At 42.8% G+C, this 21,023-nt stretch overlaps 8 protein-coding genes across 8 annotated transcripts; 4 read left to right on the top strand and 4 right to left on the bottom strand.

Moving 5' to 3' along the window:
- Window positions 1–3,137: 3,137 nt before the first annotated feature.
- On the top strand, window positions 3,138–3,693 carry Bfra_004468 (uncharacterized protein; the record flags this gene model as incomplete). The annotated part of the gene is made up of 3 exons (XM_037334871.1): window positions 3,138–3,406; window positions 3,522–3,608; window positions 3,654–3,693. 3 exons carry the CDS (start codon window positions 3,138–3,140, stop codon window positions 3,691–3,693), a joined length of 396 nt encoding a protein of 131 aa, XP_037193405.1.
- Window positions 3,694–4,145: 452 nt separating this feature from the next.
- Window positions 4,146–4,384, top strand: Bfra_004467 (uncharacterized protein; the record flags this gene model as incomplete). The annotated part of the gene is made up of 2 exons (XM_037334870.1): window positions 4,146–4,256; window positions 4,307–4,384. 2 exons carry the CDS (start codon window positions 4,146–4,148, stop codon window positions 4,382–4,384), a joined length of 189 nt encoding a protein of 62 aa, XP_037193404.1.
- Window positions 4,385–4,905: 521 nt separating this feature from the next.
- Bfra_004466 (putative histidinol-phosphate aminotransferase protein) lies at window positions 4,906–6,244 on the top strand (the record flags this gene model as incomplete). Its single annotated transcript, XM_037334869.1, has 2 exons — window positions 4,906–4,994; window positions 5,053–6,244. The coding sequence occupies 2 exons, from the start codon at window positions 4,906–4,908 to the stop codon at window positions 6,242–6,244; spliced, it is 1,281 nt and encodes a 426-aa protein (XP_037193403.1).
- An 863-nt stretch (window positions 6,245–7,107) lies between these two features.
- Window positions 7,108–8,551, bottom strand: Bfra_004465 (uncharacterized protein; the record flags this gene model as incomplete). Its single annotated transcript, XM_037334868.1, has 2 exons — window positions 7,108–7,995; window positions 8,327–8,551. 2 exons carry the CDS (start codon window positions 8,549–8,551, stop codon window positions 7,108–7,110), a joined length of 1,113 nt encoding a protein of 370 aa, XP_037193402.1.
- A 690-nt stretch (window positions 8,552–9,241) lies between these two features.
- Window positions 9,242–11,276, top strand: Bfra_004464 (putative protein mpe1 protein; the record flags this gene model as incomplete). Its single annotated transcript, XM_037334867.1, has 4 exons — window positions 9,242–9,809; window positions 9,909–9,940; window positions 9,993–11,056; window positions 11,117–11,276. 4 exons carry the CDS (start codon window positions 9,242–9,244, stop codon window positions 11,274–11,276), a joined length of 1,824 nt encoding a protein of 607 aa, XP_037193401.1.
- Window positions 11,277–11,794: 518 nt separating this feature from the next.
- Window positions 11,795–12,455, bottom strand: Bfra_004463 (putative ap-2 complex subunit sigma protein; the record flags this gene model as incomplete). Its single annotated transcript, XM_037334866.1, has 4 exons — window positions 11,795–11,896; window positions 11,999–12,226; window positions 12,278–12,347; window positions 12,421–12,455. 4 exons carry the CDS (start codon window positions 12,453–12,455, stop codon window positions 11,795–11,797), a joined length of 435 nt encoding a protein of 144 aa, XP_037193400.1.
- Window positions 12,456–15,668: 3,213 nt separating this feature from the next.
- Window positions 15,669–17,516, bottom strand: Bfra_004462 (putative cell lysis protein). The gene is made up of 4 exons (XM_037334865.1): window positions 17,374–17,516; window positions 17,172–17,231; window positions 16,649–17,112; window positions 15,669–16,595 (listed from the first exon to the last, which is right to left on the bottom strand). Exons 1-4 carry the CDS (start codon window positions 17,459–17,461, stop codon window positions 16,167–16,169), a joined length of 1,041 nt encoding a protein of 346 aa, XP_037193399.1. The 5' UTR covers window positions 17,462–17,516; the 3' UTR covers window positions 15,669–16,166.
- A 2,318-nt stretch (window positions 17,517–19,834) lies between these two features.
- Window positions 19,835–20,524, bottom strand: Bfra_004460 (uncharacterized protein; the record flags this gene model as incomplete). The annotated part of the gene is made up of 1 exon (XM_037334864.1): window positions 19,835–20,524. One exon carries the CDS (start codon window positions 20,522–20,524, stop codon window positions 19,835–19,837), a length of 690 nt encoding a protein of 229 aa, XP_037193398.1.
- Window positions 20,525–21,023: the final 499 nt, after the last annotated feature.

Genomic DNA, 21,023 nt, shown 5'->3' with positions numbered 1-21,023 from the left:
AGACCATCGAACTACGACAGAAAAGTTCAGACTCCCCAAGTTATTCAGAGCGCACAAGGCTACAAGCTGAACACTCGGTAGATTTTAGCGTCCGTAGTGTTGTCAAGTACGAACTCCTCTCCTTATCGATTTTCCAGCAAACAAGTTGCCTTGCATAGTATTTGAAACAAAACCAGGTAGAGTCTCGCAAATGTAGCCCCAGGTTGATTTGAGGATCTCGGTTGGTAGACGTGTATCCATCGGTCATGCATATTTCCCCACTCGGTTCGTTGGTGACACAACCGCTCACGATTATCCCCGCCAAGCTGCATTGGCGTGCGGCCACGCATGTCGACTATCAAAATTGATGACACGACTTCACCGCACTAAGTGATGTGGATTGTCTCTTCGAATTTGCATGAATTTTTCAACAGACAGTTCTTATCCAATCAGATTAGAAAGATGCAGGTTCTCTGTATGAAGCACACGATGCTTTCTGCTTGGATCGTCATTGATTCGGCTTGAGAGCAAGTATCCGGACTTCGAAGATAGAGCAATCCTCCTAATTACTCATCGTAACGCAAAGAAAATATCCATGCAGAGCTTTGTGAGCAAGTTCATGAGCAAGCCAATAACCACCCATCTCACTCAGCCCGTAGTTGGAGATATGGCAAAGCATGATTTCACAAATGCTTTTGCGATCATCGAAGGCCCAAAAAATTCAAAAAGACATACAACAGTGGGGATTCGCTGGTGGTCACCCACCCAACTACTAATCCACCGATCTGAAGCTTGTGTATGGCAGAGCGGACGGGATGCCCAATTCTCTTCAGTCTATGGTCGTATGTGCTCATCAATTGATTTTCACAGAATATATTCTAGGCTGTTGTGTAATTATGTTGAACAAAACATAAGTTCGGCACGACACCCTCTCTCGCAGTGGTTAGTGAAAACGGCGATTCTGATATACGTTATATATAAAACAGAGCCCAGTCCCTCTCTAAAAATAGATTCTCAAGTAAAATAATTTGCGCTAGAGATGACGAGTTTCCTGTTTTCAGCTGATAGTCTTCTCTCCTCCTTGTTGTCTATGTCTTCCTCCGTAACTTCCTCTTCTTCAGTAAGCTCTCTCGCAATCCCACCATCTGATAAATGGCCTTCTCGCTCCTGATCTTCACCCCAAGCCGTATTTATCTTGATACCTCACCAGTGATCGTACAAAAGATCCAAAAAAGGAGAAAGTCTCGCTAGGGTCAAGGATACATACTCACTTACCTGTGTACTACGAGATTCTGCAACTAAATAATAATATCTGCTACTCCGAAAACTTGAAGAGGAGAGGTTTGTGCTTTTAGAGCACACTGCAAGGATAGAGAAGGAATGCACATCATTCCAGGTCTAGTCAATTGTCTGGAAGCATTCCCTTTGGAGTGATTGACTATAATACCCAAGGATAGCCAATCAGATGCATATAGTTCTGAGAAAGCCATCAATTATGTAAAGCAGAGTCAAATCAGTAGTCCAATCCGGAGAAAATCCGCAGCCTTCCTATTCCTGTTAATAATCTTTATAGCCCTTTATTATCGATAAAGCAACACGATGCTTCGAGCCACTTGTCGAGTTATTGTGTGTCTCACTTTGAGAAGAAGATTAGTCGGAGCGAATGTTAGATGATTTCATGAAATTTCCTGTTTCCAACCCCGCCTTCTTAGATTAAACACTGGTTCTTTAGTGTATAAGCGATTCGTTAGATTCGAGTTGTATGCATTGAGTGAAAAACACTAAACAAGTGATTTCAGCCACAATATATTGAAGGCTGCTGCAACATATATTCAGTATGGACGGCCTTTGCATTTAGCAGACCCGCCACTATTATGTAAATCATTTGCAGCCGCAAATCGTCGATCTTAACTTCTCATGTCATTTGGATATATCTACTTGACAGACTGAGTTCCTCCTCCTCTAGCCGCAGTGACGACCCGCCCTTGCATACCGCAACGTACAATCCCCTCTACCCCGCACTTATCATAACGTCAAGATTGAACGGTCGGAATGCAGAGCCAAGATATAGAAGCGCCTCCTCCCTCGAGAAGTATCGTGATTGATTGTGTGTCACCATTGCGCAGTAGGCTTTCGCGGCTCGTTTGACGATCCTTCCATACGAACAATCCCAGATTCTGAGGGTGGAGTAACAGCGAGAAGTAAGAAGGCTTAACAAAATTTCCCGTTTCTATTTCAGTTCTGCATAATGTTACACAAAGAACATATGTTGGTGCCTAGAAAAAATACGTACCTGTAGCCTCTTACGCCATGTCGGACTAAATTAGGACAGATCTTACATCTTTTAGTCGCAACTTCGACGTCAGTCTCATACATTTCCAACCTCATTTATCTGTCAGTCGTTGCCACTAGACATATAGCTGGGCTTGAATCAGCTGGAAATTTTTTAAAAATGTGAGAAGTGATCAACCCTAGATCTTGGGAATTTGTGCTAACATGCGGAGCTTTGACTCACAAACTCTCATAGCAGAGAGTCGCGAAATCTCTCCTACGTGATAATTGCGTACTCGATAACTCGATAGTCATCGTAGTTGAAGCAGACATTCATTATCCAATTATAAGCGGAAGCTTGTCACTGAAAGAACCGTATTATCAAATATATAATCCGGTACGAGAGCGCCAGCCTTTCTAGTGGTGAAGAATCTCGTTTGAATCTTGCACTACAATATCAAGGAGCCAAGACGGCTCGAAACTTTTTTTCCGTCATCGAAAAGGGAGAGAGCGGGGCCCCAAAATTTCAAAAGCCTCAAGAGAAGAAAAAAGGATCCGCATGCAGGTGATAGGCCTGTTTCTTTATGCTCAAAGTTGCGGAGTTTTGATCAGCCGGCTCAGCTACAGGATATTAAGAACGCGGCAGAACTTGCCGTCGACAGGTAAAATACACCTTTTAATAGGCAGATGCTGCGACGGTTGGCTTTCGTGCGCTGGCCACGATTCTTCGAGACGATTATCTCCTCGGAGTATCTAGCGCCGCTGAACAAAGGCTTAATACCTATCTATATAAGCGTCCCTTTTTACAACAGAGCCTGTTTTTCGAGAACCAATCTGACAAAATATAACAGACTTACCTGAGACTATTCAAATATCAAAGCTTCATCATGCAGTTCAAGCTTACACCACTCCTCATTCTCCTCCCCCTTTCCCTTGCCCTACCCGAGCCAATTGCAGAGTCAGTTTCAGAGCCAGTTCCAGAAGCTGGTTTCAAAGAAGGAGGCGCCATCACACCTCGTGATGGGCCCGACACACTCATAGCCCGCGCTTGCTCCTATAACACTGGTTGTACATCCCAAAGCGGAGCCAGTGCTGGAAAATATTGCGGTTTTTGTACCCAAGTACGCGGGACGTATCATGTCGGTGACATCTATCAGTGAGTAGTTTTTCTTTCCATTTGCCCTCTTGTTATCGGAGCTACATGTTCAAGTCTTTCTTTCATAGCACTGAGTGATCCGCAAAAGATAATAGTTGCTGACTTCGGCGTTTAGAGTCAATGGTGGCTCCGGATCCTCGAGCTGCTGCAGTTATGGAGCCAGCTCGGTATGTGCTGCACATTGGCCAGCTGTCAGCCCAAAGTAAGTGCAATTGAATAAGAATTAATGCCAAGCTGACAATTCTAGTGTTCTTGTCAAATGTGCCAACAATGGTAGAGGATACTAGCTGGGTGGAGGCCGTGGATTAGCTGGAAAGCTCACTCTTTTTCCTGATCTAAATTGCGAAGTATGGGCTGCAGATCAGAGCAAACTTAAATTTTTTGCTTTACCCACAGTCTTTTCCTGTGTAACTTGCGAATGGAACGTTCCAGATCTATGTATTCCTTCAATTTCCTTGCGTTTTATTCTATGGGAGTATTTTGGTACTACGTAGCTATAACCAATAAAACAGAACTCAGTTGAGTACCCAAGTCTACGGAGCCATCACTGCTGTTAGAAGGCATCTGTACCAACATTTATTCAATGTTGTGAAACATCTTGCTTAACACTGAATGAAGAGGAGCCGTGCAAACAAATAAACAAACATGAAAAAGAAATATTGCAAGCCACTACTAATGAGAAATGAGTTGATACATAGGGCTACACGACTGATAAGTGCAACTAAACTCAAGAAACAAGATGCAGGAAATGCCCTTAGCAAGGCTGGCTGTTGCCAATGTCAATTTGTGCTTCAGATTGAAGGCAACAGCTGCTCAGGGCGAGGAAGTTCTCTTTTTCTTCTTTTTTTTTGTTTGTAAATGGCAACTCGGTAGTCATTGTTCCTGAACATACTTAGATAGAACCACATGACTTCTGTTTCATTCCTTCAGGACCTCAAGAAAACTTTATCAAAATCCAAGAAGACTCTTCAGATCTAGAGGAAAAATTCTCGTTGACCGTCAGGAGGAAATCATCGTATTTTACAAAATGAAATAATGACATTTCGGAAGCAAGCCTTGACGCCAGCTGCTCAAGTATGTTACTGGGGACAATGAATCAAAGAATGGGCGGAAGGGGCTTCGTATTGGAGTTATAGGAGATTGTGTCGGGAAGCTTGAATAAGAAGATCAGAGGTATTCCATTCGAAACCTTTGCGTAAAGTTATGTATTTGTCTCTGGGAGAACGTGATTTGTCAAAATAAACAACAGGTAATGAATAAGTATACAGACGTTGCCATCCACGAGAGATACATGCTTTTGGCTTGTGGGGTTTCCCCGTAAGTTAAGACAAACGAGAAGAAAGGGGAGGGGCGTGTGAAAAGTGGAACCGATTGGTCATCGATATCAAAAGTGGGCCGTCAGCCTTGCATTGAAGGCTGCCGAGCTCGGCTTCAAAATATATTTCTAAGCCCTCCAAGATTAATGACTCTTTACAATTAAGCAACAACTACATTTCACAATGCCTTCTCGTCCAGACTCCCCATTCAACTTGCAGACATGTGCTCGACCTAACATTCTTGCATTGGAGCCATATCGTTGCGCGCGAGAGTCAGTGTTCTACAATCTCATCTCTAATGTCTGTTTACTGACTCATATTCTCATTCAGTGATTATAAAGATGATGGAACAAACATCCTTCTCGACGCCAATGAGAATGCTTATGGCCCATCTCTTCCAGAAAGCGTCACTTCAAATCAATCTCTCAATTTCCTTGGGCTGAACCGCTATCCTGACCCTCATCAACATCCTCTCAAATCTCTCTTATGCAAATTGCGCAACACCCACCATCATACCGATCTGCCCCTCCACCCTCTCAACCTCTTCCTCGGCGTTGGTTCCGATGAGGCAATTGATGCTCTTCTTCGCTGCTTCTGCACACCTTCAGTCGATTCCATTCTCATCTGCCCACCGACTTATGGCATGTATAGTGTATCTGCGCAAGTGAACGATGTAGCACTCGTTAAAGTGCCATTACTACCAGCTCCTGGGTTTGGTCTCGATGTTCCAGCTATTCTTGACACACTGTCGAAACCACAACCAAAGCCCATCAAGCTCATCTACATTTGTTCGCCTGGAAACCCTACTGGATCCTTAATTCCAAAAGAACAGATTGAGCAAGTACTATTACACAAGACGTGGAATGGTATCGTAGTGGTCGATGAAGCATATATAGATTTCTCACCCGAGGGATCATCGCTTGCAGAATGGGTGAACGAGTGGCCAAATCTAGTAGTGTTGCAGACGCTGAGTAAGGCATTTGGCTTAGCTGGTATCAGACTTGGTGCCGCGTTTGCTAGTGTTGAAGTTGCGGCATTGTTGAACAACTTGAAGGCACCATACAACATTAGCTCACCTACAGAGGCTCTTGCTTCTCAGGCTTTGAAGGAAGACGGATTGTCAGTCATGACGGCACATAAAGAGAAGATTGTCGAGCAAAGACAAAGATTACTAAATGAATTGCCAATGGTCAAGGGTGTAGGGCGATTCAGAGGTGGTGTAGCGAGCAATTTCTTGCTCGTGGAGATTTTGAACGGGAATGGGCAGCCAGACAACGAGGTTGCAAGAAAGGTGTATGAAAGCTTAGCGGAGAACAGGGGAGTCGTGGTTAGATTTAGAGGAAAGGAACATGGTTGCCTTGGTTGTGTGAGAATAACCGTTGGGACGGAAGATGAGGTAACGAGGTTCTTGGGACAAATTGGCGGAGTTATCCAAGAGGTTTGGAAGGGTGAGGGAGCGAAGGTAGAAAGTGCTGAGGCAGAGCAAAAGAAGGAAGTGGCAGCTAACAACGTCTTGGCATAAAAAAAAGGATAGACTTGTAGAAATGATATAGATACCATCTTATTTTGAAATTTGAATACCTCGCAACGTACAAATTCTCCGAACTGACAATCCTGTAAAGCTAAGGTAAGTTGCACAAGTGCCCAGGACAGTGTAGCCATATCCCGTAAGACTTCAAGGCCGATCTCGCATGTGAAAGTGTCATTCTGGCGGTAAACGAGTGGGTAAATTTCATCTAGAGCACAATTGCACATCTCAACCACGCCTGATTCCAGGTCCATGCCTATGATGAAGGTCAAGTAGCATCTTGTGCTTTCTGAGATCGGGACGCTACCAATCTATCTAAAAATTAGCCACTCCATGCCGATTTCCCCACATGTCTGCATATCAAACAGAGCCGGGACAATTTCAATGCACCTGATGTAAACGAAAACGGGTATAGAACGTTTCTATTATCTCATTAGGTCATCCTAACGAAGCTAAAATACAGATCTGGACACTCCTATCATTACGTTGACGTCGCATGACTGTAAAAGACAAATGAAAAATATTAAACCTCTCCCAACAACTGATATCCCATCCAAATGCAACGGCCACGTTATTACATCATCAATCCTCCTAACATCTGATCTGAAATTGGAGAACTTGTAAACTCTGCTCCTGTCAGATTACCATTCATCTTACAATTAGCCCACCCTCCATATCATTTCCTGAAGACAAAGCGAAGAGAACAAGGAAAAACAAAAACAGATTTAACCACCCAATTGTCGGTATGCAGCATTGTATATACGTCAGGAAGACGTTGGTATATACATAGCATACTTCTTTTCATATCCAACCTTAGATATCTTGGTGTTTCCAAGAACCCTAGGGTAGATAACAACTCACAAGAAAGGACGGCTCAACATGTAGTCGATGCCAAGCCACTTCTCATGGTTGACTCCATACTCTCCCTCACAATAATCAGCAACGAATTTAGAATAGGACTCTTCGTCTGAAATCAAATCATCCAGCTCATTCTCAGCGAGACCCCATTCTTCTTCCGGCAAATCATCTTCGACAAACTTAGATTTACCATCATCTGCATCGATATCATCAACTTGACCAGCGACCTTAGCCGGCTTTGGGTGGTACTCCTCGCATGGAGGGTGTTGATCAGTCACACCTGGTATTTGAGGAAAATTGTTACACTCGCAACGTTGATACTGACCCATGTGTGATAGTTTACCCCTACGAGCCGCTCCCACAACTGAAACAGAAGGGACTCTCCAAGTACAAGTCAAATCCCACTTCATATCTGTAAATCCTCTGACAATTGCGAGAGCACCGCAGAAGGCGCAAAAACTTGGAGGGTGAAGGCGTATATTGGCAGGAATGTCGTGAAATGTAATTTCCCCTTTCTGATACGGGTTAATATCTTCAACAACCACGTATAACCTCTTCAAGGAAGTGAATCTAACGAGAACATTTGATGTAGAGTGACAGAAATATTCCATGCTGGTGGCCGAAAATCTCTCGGGTACATCAAAATAGATTGAGTTGACAGCTACTCTTGTAATCGATTTCAAATCCTGTCTTCCTACTCCCATCTTACCAAGCGGACCAATGTCAACATGTTCGAACCAACCGTTTTCCTCATATTTATAGCCCGTAAGCCAGTTGGAGAAGTAGACAACATCGATATCATATCTCATATAAATATTCGCCGGGTGGGATGGTGTCGGGAAGCATAAATTGTAGACTTTTTGTGCAAGCGATCTGGCTTCTCTATTCTGAGGGGTTGACTTGTTAGCAACATTACTATCATAATACCACAGGAAATGAGCAGGGTATTCATTAGTCCGGACTGCAGTCCAACAATCAAACAGCTCAAAACATCCATTCCCTCTAAATATCGAGCTTATCTCAGGTAATGAAAAAGACTTGATTATTGGATCATTCTTAATAATGGGTTTGTGAAATTGACGAGTATATATTCGAAACCTCAAAATTAGAATCCTAGATTGAGCTGCAGTCCAGACTATTGAAAACACTGGGATTAAGCATCTTGACAAGAACTTTTCCGGATAACAAAACACAGGATATGAAACAGATCAAACTTACTGTGTGCAAGAGAGAGGGTGGTTTAGAATGGAACGATAAGTACTTGTCCTGGTCTTTGTCGTAAATTACATCAATGATTCGGGCTCCGGGCAAGTTCAATTTCCAGATCATATCGCGTAACTCTAAGGATAGCTTCTGAAACTTCGGAAATGTGCTAGGAATTACTGGTAGGACCGCATTTATTTGGTCAGGTTGCAAAACTGCTTGAGATGAAGAAGAACTCATTCTCGCCTATATAGACCAAGATGAGAACTAAGATTGATGTTTTGCAGAAAGGGAAGTATTTGTCAGTGGTCGGTAGTTGTAAAATTGGTTGTAATGCCTACGATCTACAATGAGAAGGGTATCAGCGGATATTGCTAGCAATTGAGATGGTATTTCATACCTTTACCTGCAGAGAGGAGTGACAAGAAGATACCAGTAGTACTGTAGGGTCGGATGAGTATTCTCAATGTGTGTGAGATGATAGCCCGGACGTTGTCTGTCTGAGAAGAAGGTTGCAATATGCTTTAATTGCTGTAACTAGGACTGCCGTTGAAGCTTCTGTATCATGTAAAGAATAAGGTAGATTGCTTCTTTGTACTCTTGGTATAATGTGTCCAATTTACTGTATGATGTTCTTCAGATGAAACATAAAAGTCTCAAGCTAAAGCCCAAGATAATATTTTGACTAAGAGATGGTTGTCAACTGGTTGTTCTCCGAACCTTTTTGTTTATCGGGAGAATCAGATAAGGTAATCAAGTCAACCTCGAACATATAAACAATCCTCAATCAAAGTATATGTATGGACTCGAAGAGAGAAGGTGCATTAGGTCTGTGCGACATCAAATAACAAACAACAACTTCCTTTTCCTAAAGACCTTCAACTTCAATCCACTTTTACCTTCCTCTATTATCAATTTCTACATCTCGAGATGATTTCTGGAAAAGAAAGTCGACATGGAAGTGCGTGGGAGGAAGAAGCTTTATTAGAGCTTCTCTTTAGAGCCCCAAATTCAGTAACTGATGATGATCTGCTAAACATATCTTTGAGCAACCTAGCTAAGAATGTGAACGATGAATCACCAGCTTCTTTGATCATGAAAATATACTGTCGATGGCTCGAAGTTCATCGGAGAAGCCCACTACAGCTATTTAGAGCTTGGCCAAACACGATTAAGCAGTGGGTGGAATCGTTGAAGCACCGTGGAGTTGACAAGGAAGCAGTAATCGCACACGTTGTGGATTGGAAGAAAGCCAATGGTCCTTCCACGCTTAATGACCCAAAGGAATGGATTGAGGAAAAGCACCTTCCTTCCGTTGATGAGATTGAAAGAGTGTTTGATGAAAAACATGACTTGAACAAAGATAAACCTTCGGATAAAGGATACTCTGATAGAGGGGAGTATCGATCGGACAAGTCATCAAGTAAACCAGATTTCAGAGACAGTCGTTCAAAGTATGTCCCACCGAGTTATATCTGCAATCGATGCGGGAAGAATGGTATGGCCCCCTTTCGAGATACACTCTGATGATAAAGATCTTCATCTCTATCACGGAGATCGCATGCTAGAGCAAGTAATGATCACTAACATTGAATAGGCCACTTGGTCAAACAATGTCCAACAAACATGGTGGATAATCATGATCAAATCACAATGCGGAAGATTGCTGATATATTTTCAGGATCCTGCTTTTGACAAAAAGCCCCCGGGGACATATAAATGCTCGATTTGCAACAAATTCGGAAAGCACTGGTATTCGCTATGCCCAGAGAACACCAGGAAAGACTCCATCACCCAAAAACGTCTGGTTGCCGGGATGAAAGCCAAAACCCAACTGAGGACCTTGGATAAGAGAGATGGCTGCAAGGCAAAACAAGGGGGAACGTCAACATCAAAAAAAATCGAAAACAAAGGCGCGGAGCGGGGTTCGAGGCATTGGGGAGGTGAAAACTTGGAGACATTTGAGAACCCAGGTTCTTCTAAACGAGGACAAGCAATGGCTTTGGATCACAATATCTACCGAGAGCCAGACTTGCCAACTCGTAACAACATGCTTGAACAACTCGCCGATATCGAGGAACGCATACACAGAGCCTCCGTAGCTATGGCGATGGATACCGGAATGTCAATGGAAGGCGTGGCAGAAGTGACTGGTGTATCAATCTCCAATGTGGCCTCTACCATCATGGCAGCTAATCGCAAGCGTGCTCGCTCCATGGAAATGAATGATATCGGTTACAAGGAGCATCAACGTACGATCAGACAAAAAGTTGAATATGATGATAGAGAAAAGTCAATGCATGGTGTTGATAACACAAGATCCCTACATTTGGACGCTGAAAGACACGACGCAGATGCAAGGGGAATTCTCAAGGAAACGGATCCCTACACTGCAGAATTTGAGTTAAGCCAAAAACTTCCAGTCAGAAACTCGACAAATTCAACCGAAAAATCTGTGCAAAGCCCACAGTCCGATTTGAACATGCGCCCACGAGAGGTTTCACCTATGGATACTTCTAGCGAAGACGACATCCGAACTCCTGTGGATGATATGGAAGCAGGGTGTGACTCGCCACGGGTTCGCTCGGAGACTCCAGAGAAGATCTATTCAGATTTTGTTAAAAGCCTGATTGCAAATCGAACGGAAGGTCAAATTGTAAACCTGAGAAGAAGACGCCGCACAGCGATAGAGTTGTGGGATGAAGATGACCAAAGTCGCATGGGACAATTGGATGTTTCAACGTCGTAAGTTACATACCTGTTGTCCAAATGGGAGTGTGAGACATCTGTATTAACAATAATCAGATTCCCGCAAAGCTCTTCTCCATTGTCTTTCGTTTCATCGATAGACTCAGATCATACACTCGATCATTCACGTGGCCGAGTTTCAAGTGAGATTCCTTACTTCATTCTTGACAAAAATACGTCAGCCTCCCCAGCTTCCGATGCTGAAATGCAAGAGTAAGCATCCGGTGACCATGGTCATGTTAATGACGGTAACACCTCGACGAATGCTGCGGGCGACCAATCGTTGTGACGATAGCTGTTCTAATATGAAGGGAGTTTTGAAAGTTGATGATGCGGTGGATGTTGAAAATAACATAGCAGCTACTTTGCAAAATCTGGGCTGTTTATTACACAGACTTTGACAATCATTTTGCTTCTAAAGTAGCTCTTTGAGATTTTTGTTGTATGAAAGTTGGTAATTAGGAGGTATGGCACACTGAGCGATAGGTGACAAGAGAAGAACGTTTCAGCTTGCTAATTATGCAAGGGGAGAAACATATGAATCACAGTACCTCAATAATGGTGCCACTCGCGTGACAAATCTAGGTTTTGACTGTAACTTCGCCTTGCGCCAGTTTTTATGCCTGCAGTTAAACTCCTAAACTCCTAGCTTTCCCTTTGGTATCGAATGCTACTAGCTACTTACTGCCATTACTATTGGCTATTTTAGTAGACCAGCCTCTTATGTTTCCGCAATCATTCCAATTTATCCAGATGTTCCAACCTCGTCAAAACGACCTGTTTACTCGTCTCCTCAATTTCCCCAGCCAAAAATACTTCATCTAATATGGCATATACCTATCATCGCAAAAATTAGCATCATTCCATTCCCCTTTCATCTCCTCTTTGCACTCTTTAATCCGAAATTTCCAATCCCTAATTCCCCTAGGGAAAACATACCTTATAAAAATTAAACACCAAATCCAATTCACACACATTCCCAAAAAAGCTATCCAGCACCTCGACGAAAAAATGTATAGCCTCTAGATACGCCAACTCATTATCATTCGCATCGACGCACGCGCAGAAGAACAGTCCCGCATAGCGACGATAGACAATTTTATTATTGCGAAACTCTACGAAATTCGATTGGTATTTTTGATCGCGGGGCGCGACGAGTCGATGCACCTGGTGAGTTGTTAGATTGATGTTGGAAAATAGGGGGGAGAGTAGATGTACTTCGCCCTTGAGCTTGATCTTCTCTTCATCGTTGTAGGGAGCGTACCATTTCGCGAGCCGGGTTTTACCTCTGTGTGTAATGGGATACGTGGTTAGAGATGAGCGGGGGGAGGATTGGGTACTGGGGGGTGGGAAGTACTTACTGGCGGTTTTGTATTAGGATGAAGGAGAGAACCATTGTGTAGATGGCTGTGGAGCGTGGAAAGGGAGATGGATGGTTGTGAGGTGAGGTTATGGGAGGTCCGGATATTACGGTGGTCGAGATGTGATCGTGGGGCGGTTTTAGTGTAGTTTGGGAGTCAAACGAGATATACAATACCCAGTAGTTTACGAACGTCACTTCGCTGGAATGCATTCTACAATGAATTTTTATTCCATATTATTTAAAATATACTATGAATTCTTCATGAATCGTATTATACTTACAAACATGTTACGATTTCAAATGATCAATTCTCCATCTCAATTGCGAACAATTGGCTGGGACCTCGGGACTGAATATAGAGCCCCTTTTTGGTTATTTTTGAGCCGGATTCATTATGAACGATTTTACTGAGCAGTTGTGAAACTAACTTTCAGATCCATTCTTTTCTTATGATTTACAAAGGCTTATCAAAGTGAAGTATTCACTGAATCATTCATAATGACAAGGGTTGCTTTAAATCGAAGTTGCCGACAATTTGCTCCAAACATATCGGGCTAGTCAGTCGAACTAGATGGCGTTGAGTATACGTTATATTCGGTTGGATTTCAACGGCCTTCATCCTCTTATACATTTTGTTGTTATTCCGGCTGTTCCGCTCTGCGTCATTGGAGGAAGAAAGTAGCTTTCTCTATTAGCAGAAATTTCTCGTCGCAAGTGTCCGAGTCTAGCATGAGCATAGCTCTCTCCCTCACAAAATTCCAGGTTTATACGTTAAGCTTGTTGGTGTTCTTGGCGGTGCCTTGGTTGCTTAGCTTCCGCATAGTATAGATGCGATTAAGACTAAAATCTCTGACTCTCACTATTATCGTCGTAAATAGATTTGGCGTTTTTTACATCGTCGAAATTCCCGAAGAATGCCTTTCTTACACATTATAAGTACGAAGTCTGTATAGTTCGAACTCTGGTGAGACATTGTTAACACCCATTCTCAGCTTCCCACAGCGCACTTGATGGCAGCCGCTTTGATGATAACATCTCCTCTGCTGGAAGTATGTTGTAAACTTCTAGAAACCCCTCCCACTCTTGATGACCGAGACATCTTGGAAGCTCAAGGGGGCTTTACACATGTTTCTTTAGCAAAATATAATTGCACCGATCCTCTCATAAACATACACCTTGACCGATCTCTTGCACGCTCCCAGCCAAACTCCCTCTTCTCTTTTGCCTTGCAAGTCCAACATTCGCACCTCTAGACTTTCTAATTTAGGACTGCGAGATCCGGTTTGAGGACAGGAAAGCTCTTTGAGGAGTCATGTTGTAATCCCAAATGCTTGTGGGCCTCATGAGTGACAATCTCAATAATCCATGAGATTTTAGCACCAAGCTCCCTAGAATTCTTCGCCTGAATATCCTGGACTTTCGCGTCGGCCGCATGCATGTCAGCTAACTCACGACAGCTCTCACTTTTTTTCACGTTAGTCACATGAAATAATCAGTAATCAGTAACAATGCTTGACAAGATTTTAAAGTTTACTCTTAGTGGGAATTTCTCAATCGTGCCCTAGACCATTATCCCCAACAATACCAGTGCTCTCCAAAAAGACTAAACATCCCAAATCAAATACTCTATATAAAAAAAAAGCAAACAAGCCACTCCTTACAATACTATCAAAATGAATCCTCCATCTCTCCACCCCCCCTATCCCCCCTATCCCCCAAACATTCTACCAGCTCAAATAAGATATACACCCATGAAATCATTCACCTTTTCCTCTTCAACTACCTACCTACACATATATCATACCATCTTATCCTCGCCACGCAAATTCTCATTCCCCGTACACTTATTTACTATGGTAGGTAGCTACCAGGTTAAGTACCCTCAGACCTTAGACAGTATATACATCATCTCCACTCCAAACCATCGTCACCACCACCACCAACTTCAAGCCCCACGTCAACCTCCTCAACGCACGACACGGAGACTCCCTAGTACCTACTAAGCCTCACCACCCATCATGACGTCATCTCATCTCTTTAAAATCACTATTCTCACCTATATAAATACACACAACCAACTAAATATCCTCCTCAACAATCTTTCACCTAAACAAAAACTTTCAATAATAATAACTATATTATACAACTAACTATCCATCAATATACTTACTTACCTCTAGAATCAAAATATACTCCCTAAACCCTACAAAAACATTCAATACCCAGAATCACTATTCTCATCTACATAGATACATACAACCAACTAGACATCCTCCTCAAGAATCCTTTATTCAAACAAAAACTTCTAATAATAACTACTATATTATATAACTAACTATTTATCAATATATCCATTTACTTTTGAAATCAAAATATACTCTCTAAACCTTACAAAATCATTCAATACCCAGAATCACTATTCTCACCTACATAGATACACACAACCAACTAGACATCCTCCTCAAGAATCCTTCACCCAAGCAAAAACTTCCAATAATAATAACAACTACCTCATACAACTAACTACCCATCAACATACCCACCCACGCCTAGAATCAAGATACACTCCCCAAACCCCACAAAGTCACTCGACGCCCAAAATCACAAATCTACATTCCCATCAACAAACTCCAAAGCACTCCTGAACACTCACTGCGTCACACCACCCGATAATAGAATGATCAAGTGACTACAGATTCTCATTAGCTATAACATATTCCCCCCCCCCCCCCCCCCCCCCTTCTTCAAAACCCCAAACCAAAAAGTCCCAACCATAATTCCCAAATGCCCCTGTAGACAAAATACCCACCCCAATACACACCAAGTTACAACCATCACCACACCTCCCTCACGATCATCACCCACTTAATCCCTATCTACTCTACAATTAAATCATATCATACCATAGCATCTAGTTCCACAAAGTCAAAACCTCAACTCATCGAGTTTCGAGAATTTTAAATTCCAAAACTCCCATTGATGAAGTGATTGTGCCTAGATACCTACCTGGACATCCATGATATAAGATGAGATTTCGCTTACCTTGGTAGCAGAGCAGAGGACGTATTATTAATCATGATATCAGAAGTAGGGCATTCCAGGCTCCATCTTACTGTTCACCCCCACCGTTAACGAAAGCGAGTCAAGGCATGCGAGCTCGTTAAGATGTCAAAATATACACTCTAAGCCTCATCCAGACCTAGAAACTACTTCAATACAAAATCAAACACACCCTTATAAAGTAAAGGTTTTTAAATTTTTTCATTTTTATTTGGAAAAACGCAAAAAGAACTATAATGCCCTTCCTATGTCCGTAAACAACGCAAACGCTCCTTATAAAATATCATCAATAACCGTAATGTCATTCCTACCCACCCATTCCACTCCATCCCATCCATCCATTAGAAGATACCCACTTGGAATCAACCAAAAGGCAGCGACCGACAGAACTAAAGAAGTCGCACAACTAAATAAAAAAGTAAGAGAAAAAGCTTCACAGACAACAAAGTTTGCCGTGCATTTCGTGCTAGTCCCTGTATTTCCTTCACCGGATCTCGTAATATGGTAATCGTCGTATGCATATCAATCTGCGTGATTCTCGCTGACTCCTTGTATTTCTTCAGCTAATATCATGATATAACTTTTTGCTTTTGTATTTCGACCCCTCAACTGAGGATATATTGACCTCTCTTATGAGAGTTGTGGGGAGTCTCCTTTCCACGATGTGTTGCATTTGTGCTACATTTATGCAGCAATGAGTGGCTCCTCCTCAGCAACAATTCCGGATTTGAACTCCTCCTTTGGTGCTGTTGGGAAATCCTCCTCCTTGATACCGTTGGTCTTGGCAGTTGGGGAGGCAACTCTGCTAGCTTCTGGAGATCCAGAGCGGCTTCTAGCACTTCCGATCATTTCTTGTGCCTTGTGAGCGTACTCTCCAGCATATTGCTTGGTGGTCTCGGCAACGTGAGAAGCGTGTTGACTAGCAAGCTGCTTGACTTGCTCGGTTTGTTGGTTGACAATGCTCGAGATTTGAGCGAGGGTGTTGTCAATGAGCTCCTTGTTGGTCTTGTAGACAAGTGGGGAGATGAACAGAACTGAAGTGGCGATGAGAGTGAGACCCCAGAATGGAATGAGCTTGATCAAGTAGTAGGAAATGAAAGATCCGATCAAGGCCTGTTTAAGTCAGTACTTCGTATTTTATGGCAAGGAATTCGAGGATTTCTTACAGTGAGAGAAACAAATACATTCTCGGCAAAGAGAACACGTTGTGACTCAATGACAAAGAAGTTGATAAGTTCATGAACATCACCGAGTAAGCTATCGAGCGTCTCTTTAGAAACTGTGTAATACTTCTTAGGTCTGAATTGAGAAGTGAGTCCATGCGAGAAAGCTAGCTTTCCGAGACCTTCTGCGAGAACAGTCACAAACAAAGTCATATATGTGATCTTGAATGAATATCGGAGGATATCAAGATATCTGGCAGCGAAGACAAATGCAACGGTAGAAAGGTATGCAATTCCAGATGCACGAGGATTCTCCCACGATAACAAATTGTAGAAGAAGGAATGGTAATGTGTGAGTTGTTGACCGGTAACGGTTTGAGTGGCAGGGGTGGTGCGAGAGCTTGCGAGGTTGGAAAATTCGGCTTGAGTCTTTTGATGTTGGTCTCGTACATTATCTGCCATTGGGCCTATGGTGAAAATGTCAGTATTGTGGTTTGTAAACATATGTCATGAGAAGTCATCGTACCGTTTACGACACTTTGAGTGATGGGGTGATTTCCAACAGCGTTGGCAGCTGCAGAGGCATCTGAATCGATTGATTAGTTTATTTCCTGTATTGATCTCATTGTGCGAGGTTTTGAACTGTTTCATTATTAGCGATGTGGACTTTGGTGATTTGTGTGATTTATGTGATAGATTGATAGATTGATAGATATAGCTTACCTTACTGTCATAAACTGTATTCTTTGCATTCTCCATTGTGCTGGTGGTCCCTTCAGTGGAAGTTGTACTGGCGTTGGAAGGAAAATCTGACATAATATGTGTAGAAATTGATGGTTGTGTGTGGAAGAAGGGAAGCAGTCGAGGAAGCTCTTGATGATAAGCTTGTGATGGAAAGGTGGTTGATTTTTGTTCGATGATGCGAGGTATGGAGGTGGTGTATTCTTTGAAGTTGTACCTGGCAAAGGCTTTTTGTTTAAAAGAAAGCAAAAGTACTAGGTACGATAGTCTTTCACAGTTTATTAATTGAATTGCAATTATGACGAAAGCTGGCAAGAAGAAGACCGATCGATTCTTTTGTCCTTTTCTTTCTGACCTACGAAAAGCTGCAGTAGTGGGTTGAGAAATGGGAAGAAAGTGGAGTCAATATGGTCGCACTTGCACAAGCCAAACAACTTCTAGAGGGCAGAGCTTGATATGGATGTATTTTTGGTTCTAGTGATGTCCAATGGGGTTTAGCGTCGAGTGAAGCACGCGAGCAATCCTGTTCTTTTGTCCTTTGGCATGGGATTTGTTTGGATTTCAAGGTTATAGGCTTGTACAGTACCTGGGTAGGTAGGGAGGGAGTAGGGCGGAGTAGGGACGGAGCAGGTACTCTACTCTACACGGGAGAGTATTCTGTAGGTAGTAGGTAGGTAGTAGGTAGGTAGTAGGTAGGTAGTAGGTAGGTAGTAGGTAGGTAGTAGGTAGGTAGGCAGGTAGACAGGTAGACATTGGACATTGGACATTAGACACTGGCTGGAGTGAGTGAGTGATTGGACATTGGACATTGGACATTGGACACTATCCACTATCCAGTGTACAGTGTGCAGTGTACAGTCACTGACTGGTCAGTGAATGGTGCTTAGGATGGGGCACGTCATAATCGAAGCGCCACACTAGAAAATCTGGCACGCACGGTTACAGACTGATTACAGACTGATTACAGACTACAAAGTACAGTTACATTACTACGGGATACCATTTGGACCAGACCATGCAGTGGCACAATACAATGGCATAGGTAGGCAGGTACATACATCATGCTCCGTACATACCTGGGAAGGCAACATCTAAGCATTCCTTTAAATTCCCTTTCGCATTTATATCTTCATGATTCATGATTCACCCCCATCCGCATTTCCATACCAATTATTAACAGCATCGTGGTCTTTTCACCACCTACTGTATTCTGCTGGAAACAGAGACATATCTAAAATCACATCTACTCCCTAGCACATAATTCTACCCAGTCGTTCCCTAGTCATTACGGATACCTATCATGCAGACTCGCTCGCTTGCGTGCGTGGGTGTCTCTAATTGTCCATTGCTTTTGCTTTTTCCTCTTCCTTCTTGCATGTGATTCTTATCTATCGCCGCGATGAATCATACGAAAAATGTTCCAGTCCCTGTTTCGGTGACTGTCACAAAATATCTGCTGATGACGGAGATTGGTGAAAAGAGGACAACGTGAATCTGGAGGTGCTGACTCATATATCATCTAACGTACCAACTTTTCATTCCTTATATTCCTTCACTTATGTGTCCTCGGTGAAAAGTTGAAGAAACTGGAAACCTTTACTTACATTAGAAGGGGCCCAGATCCAGTAAGACATGGGATGAGGTGGGGGTGTTCTAGCTACTAGGTATTGAAGCACAATGCGTCACATCTTTCAGTCTCCACCAAAGCCTAAGAAGGTATCTCATTCCCGTCTTCACTCTGACTTTTCTTTGCCCAACCAATTATCTGAATTAATTTCATCATTAGGGTTTGGTTGCTCTGATACCCTAATGTTGAAACTCTTCTCTTTTCTATATCACTGCGATCCAAAATGGAAACATTTCCATCGTTTCTGTGAGACCTTTGTGGCGTGTGGATCAGAGTGAGCACAGTTCTCGAATTTCAACTGATAAGAATTCCGTGCCCCGCGAAGGATCTTTTGTGGGTATGTGTGTATCAGTAAGATTACACCATCATGAAAATACTCTCCCATATAAATATTTGAAATCAACTCATCTATCTCGATCATTCCAAGGCTATTGAAACGAGCATCTGTTGAAGAGTTTACGTCTGACATGTGAAGCATGTCAAAGACCTAATGCTAATGACATTTCGTCTATTGCGACAAATTTCTCACTCCAAGTAATTTGCATTTGCATTTCCCTATTGAAAACCAAATGTTGGTTAAGCACGCGCTCAAGATTTACAAAGTCGAGGAAACAATTCGTGGTTTCCTCAATATGAAACAACACCTACTTGTTGATCAAGAAAATATGGAATTTTCCTATTCATTCTATCGACTAACACTCAAGTGATTTCAAGATCATAGGGTCCAAAGAAACAAATTGCTATTAAATCCTAAAATACAAGCTAACACAGAAACACCCATTTAACAAACATGCAAGTTCAACAACCCCCCAAATTCTCAATCAAGACATAGGATTAGGATATGCCACAACCTGACTCATGACATGAGTACACAACTCACTACTCTGTCCCACCGTCTGCACCGTGTTCCAGTCCAAATACCCATAAACCCACTCTCCCGGACTCATCAGCGCCGCTGGCGTATAATTCGCACAATGCTTCACATATATTAAATCATCCAACACACCGATATCGAACCCCGACGTCGTCATGGGTACCTCGCTCAAATTGCATAGAAAGGCAACGGTGCCGTGATACTGAGTAGGAGCAAATGCATTACTTATATCCGAAAGCGTATCTTGGCTTGGCATCATGCCGACCCCGAAACAGGGCCATCCGGGAGATATGGTGGTGCAGGTACTGGTTGTGTTGGCTTGAAGAACGGAGCGCGCTTGGTTGGTGGCGGTTTCGGGGAGGAAGCCAGCGCCGCAAGTTGCAGTGGCGGCGGTGGCAGAGGCGGCGAAGTCGGCGGTGAGGGTTCCGGTTGTTTGGATGGTGCTGCTGGATGAAGTGCTGGATGAAGTGCTGGATGAAGTTGTGGATGCGGTAGTGGATGAAGAAGTAGATGAAGTCTTCTCAGTAGAACATAAAGAGGGCGATAACGAACAATTCGTCTCTTTCGCCCTTTCTACTACCGCAGCCGCAATAGCATTGCCGATAAAGGCAAAAAGAAATACCCTATGAAGTCTCATCTGGTCCCTAGCTTTCAATGCAAAATATTTCACAGCACAAGGTAAGTTATTCAGTCCGTAAACTCAAAAGAGATGAGAGAAAGACAGAAATCAAGTATCGATGTCAAGAGTGCGGATACATGAACAGCAAGAATAGACAAAATTTCAGATCATGAACAGAGATCTATACAGTAAGAGTTTATGTATGGGTATTCATTTTTTCGTCGCTGTTGGACCTGTCGGTCGATACATAGGCTGGGTCATGTATCTCGTCGTTGCATAGAGATGTGTACGGATTAGCAACCGGATGAGGTCGAGAATTAGGTATTTGATGTCGCAAAGCCTTGCGAGAGACCTCGAGCGTATCAACGCGTATTGAGCTTTGATGATTCTAGATTCTGGAATGAGTTCTTAGAGATTGCGATATTGAGATGTAGAGTTTTTCTTTTCTTTGAATGGGATATGCATAGATGTGCTGTTCAATCATGTTCATTCGATCTATCAAATTCATATGTACATA

This window comes from Botrytis fragariae, assembly GCF_013461495.1.
Source record: "Botrytis fragariae strain BVB16 chromosome Unknown tig00000050, whole genome shotgun sequence".
Taxonomy (NCBI): Eukaryota; Fungi; Ascomycota; class Leotiomycetes; order Helotiales; family Sclerotiniaceae; genus Botrytis; species Botrytis fragariae.
Note: the sequence above shows the minus strand (reverse complement) of the source record. Positions and strands in the feature narration are given on the sequence as shown.